At 51.0% G+C, this 2,811-nt stretch overlaps 1 protein-coding gene across 1 annotated transcript; it reads left to right on the top strand.

Annotated features, from left to right (window-relative positions):
* Positions 1–373: 373 nt before the first annotated feature.
* Positions 374–1,983, top strand: SLC32A1 (solute carrier family 32 (GABA vesicular transporter), member 1; the record flags this gene model as incomplete). The annotated part of the gene is given in 1 exon segment (XM_010137775.1): positions 374–1,983. A coding segment is annotated over 1 exon segment (1,223 nt), but the record flags the coding sequence as incomplete, so codon positions are not given.
* Between the last annotated feature and the right edge of the window lie 828 nt (positions 1,984–2,811).

The raw sequence follows: 2,811 nt of genomic DNA, 5'->3' as shown, positions 1-2,811 counted from the left end.
TGGGAGGTGCCCGGGCCAGTGGCGGAGGTGCTCCAGAGTGGGCCTGAGCTGGCTCCTCTGGGGGTTCCCAGCTGTGTGGGTCTGAGTGGACAGAGAGGGGCTGGGGACAGAGGTTGGGGCAAAGCTCAGGCGCCGAAACCGTGTCTGCTTTTTCTGGGTGCTCCAGGGTGAGATTCTGCGGGTGTGCGGGTGTGATTGTGGGGGCGGTACGTCAGAGAGAAAGGGTGGGATGTAATCACATGTGGCCCTGATGGCGTGGCTTGACTGTGTGCCCGATTGCGTGGGTGTGATGGTGACAGCGAGCGCGCATGTGACTGCGACTGTGCAACTGCGTGTGCCCAGGAACGGGCGCCTGCCTGATGCCCTCCATGAGGCGAGCAACACGGTTTCCATTTTGTCTCTCTCTAGGGGATGTTTGTTCTGGGCCTGCCCTATGCCATCCTTCACGGTGGAGACCTAGGACTCTTTTTAATAATTTTCGCTGCAGTGGTTTGCTGCTACACTGGGAAAATCCTTATTGCCTGTCTTTATGAAGAGAACGAGGATGGGGAGATAGTCAGGGTGAGAGACTCCTACGTGGACATAGCGAACGCGTGCTGCGCGCCTCGCTTCCCCACCCTCGGGGGCAGAGTCGTGAATGTGGCTCAGATCATTGAACTGGTCATGACCTGTATCCTCTATGTGGTGGTCAGTGGGAACCTGATGTACAACAGCTTCCCCAACCTGCCTGTCTCCCAGAAGTCGTGGTCCATCATTGCCACGGCAGTGCTCCTGCCTTGCGCATTCTTGAAGAACCTCAAGGCAGTCTCCAAGTTCAGCTTGCTTTGCACGTTAGCCCACTTTGTGATCAACATCTTGGTGATCGCCTACTGCCTCTCCAGGGCACGCGACTGGGCCTGGGACAAAGTCAAGTTTTACATTGACGTGAAGAAGTTTCCCATCTCCATTGGCATCATTGTCTTCAGCTACACCTCTCAGATCTTTCTGCCTTCCTTGGAGGGGAACATGCAGAACCCCAAGGAGTTTCATTGCATGATGAACTGGACTCACATAGCAGCTTGTATCCTTAAGGGACTCTTTGCCTTGGTCGCCTATCTGACCTGGGCTGATGAGACCAAGGAAGTCATTACAGACAACTTGCCATCCACTATTAGGGCAGTAGTCAACATTTTCTTGGTGGCCAAAGCCTTGCTCTCGTACCCCTTGCCATTTTTTGCGGCTGTGGAAGTCCTGGAGCGGTCCCTTTTCCAAGACGGAAACAGGGCGTTCTTCCCCAACTGCTACGGGGGTGACGGGCGGCTCAAATCCTGGGGACTCACCCTCAGATGTGCCCTGGTAGTTTTCACCCTGCTCATGGCTATCTATGTCCCGCATTTCGCCCTCTTGATGGGTCTTACTGGGAGCCTCACAGGCGCAGGGCTCTGTTTCCTGCTCCCCAGTCTTTTCCACCTCAAACTCTTGTGGAGGAAGCTCTTGTGGCACCATGTCTTCTTTGATGTCGCCATTTTTGTCATAGGTGGTATCTGCAGCGTCTCTGGGTTCATCCACTCTTTAGAAGGCCTCATAGAGGCCTTCAGAACCAACGCTGAAGACTAAGGCGGGGCCAGAGTCGGTCGCAGTAAGAGAATCACATCGAACATCCGCATAGCCAAATAATTCTGCATCCCTTTAATGGAAAGAGTCATTATTTTCGTTATGTGCATCCGACAAATTCTATGTCATAAAATCTGCAAATTAAAGGAAATAAGAAGAGATGAAAGTGTTTGCCCTGCTGTCTTTTTAAATAAGCTGAGATTAAAATATATTTTTTTGTTATTTAGAGTTTTTTGATGGAAATTATGCGATGCCCCGCCCCTATCTCCTCACTCGTTGCCTGAAGCTTGGCCCCCCGCCAATGACCTGTTGGGAAACCGTTGCAGTTTTCAATACTCCTTCTAGATATGCAATTTGGTGTTTCAGGAGCTGAAACCCAGGTGCCGATCCGATGGGATTGGGTTCCCGCACTCACAGGCGGGAGCAAACCCAGCCATGGCTGCTGGGAGCAGGGACCTTCGTTTTACACACTGTGAGATGGATGTAGGTGAGACCTAGATTGTACGACCAGCCCAACACGTCCAAGCAGCGGCTGACGACCAGCGATGCCAGTTACCTGCAATGTTTACACCGTAGTCACATCGATGTCAGGACTGCTTAATTCTTCCACCCGAATTCACACCGAGGAACGGCACTTCCCAACGATTACAATGTTTTGCCTCTGGTTGAAATCGCAGACCCTGGAGTCCACTTCTCGGTGACTTTTGTTTTGTTTTGATTGTTATTTCTAAATTATGAAAAGATAAAAAAAATAACATATTGTTGGATTCGACGTCGTTCAGGATACAGGAACAAGACGACGACACAACTCATTCTGTGCAATCTACCAGATCCGTGGAGCTGTTTCCAATGTACGTGTGGTGTCATTGTGGTAAATAAGATGAAAAATGTATATCAGAAAAAAAAATCTATCTTTAACATATAATGTGGTACATAAATATATCAAACAATAAAAGAAAACATAGTCGATAAGGCTGGCCTGGTTCGTGGGGGGCCCGGAGGAGCTGGGCAGGGGCAGGTTCATCCTCCCTGTGCCTGCGGGGGGTGATGGAGGAGCAGTGCTGGGTTGTCACCACCGGTGGGATGAAGCTGTTCACGTTCGGGAAGAGGCCGTACTACAGCTGGGGATGACCCAGCTTTCCGTTACCCCGTAGTGCTCCGTCTCCAGGGGTGGGTGGAGTTTGTAGATGTACCCTGAGATTTTTGTTCGTGTGAAAG

The sequence above is a fragment of the Buceros rhinoceros genome, unplaced genomic scaffold (genome assembly GCF_000710305.1).
Source record: "Buceros rhinoceros silvestris isolate BGI_N320 unplaced genomic scaffold, ASM71030v1 scaffold34526, whole genome shotgun sequence".
NCBI classification, from domain to species: Eukaryota; Metazoa; Chordata; class Aves; order Bucerotiformes; family Bucerotidae; genus Buceros; species Buceros rhinoceros.
This window is presented reverse-complemented; position numbering and strand designations above follow the sequence as displayed.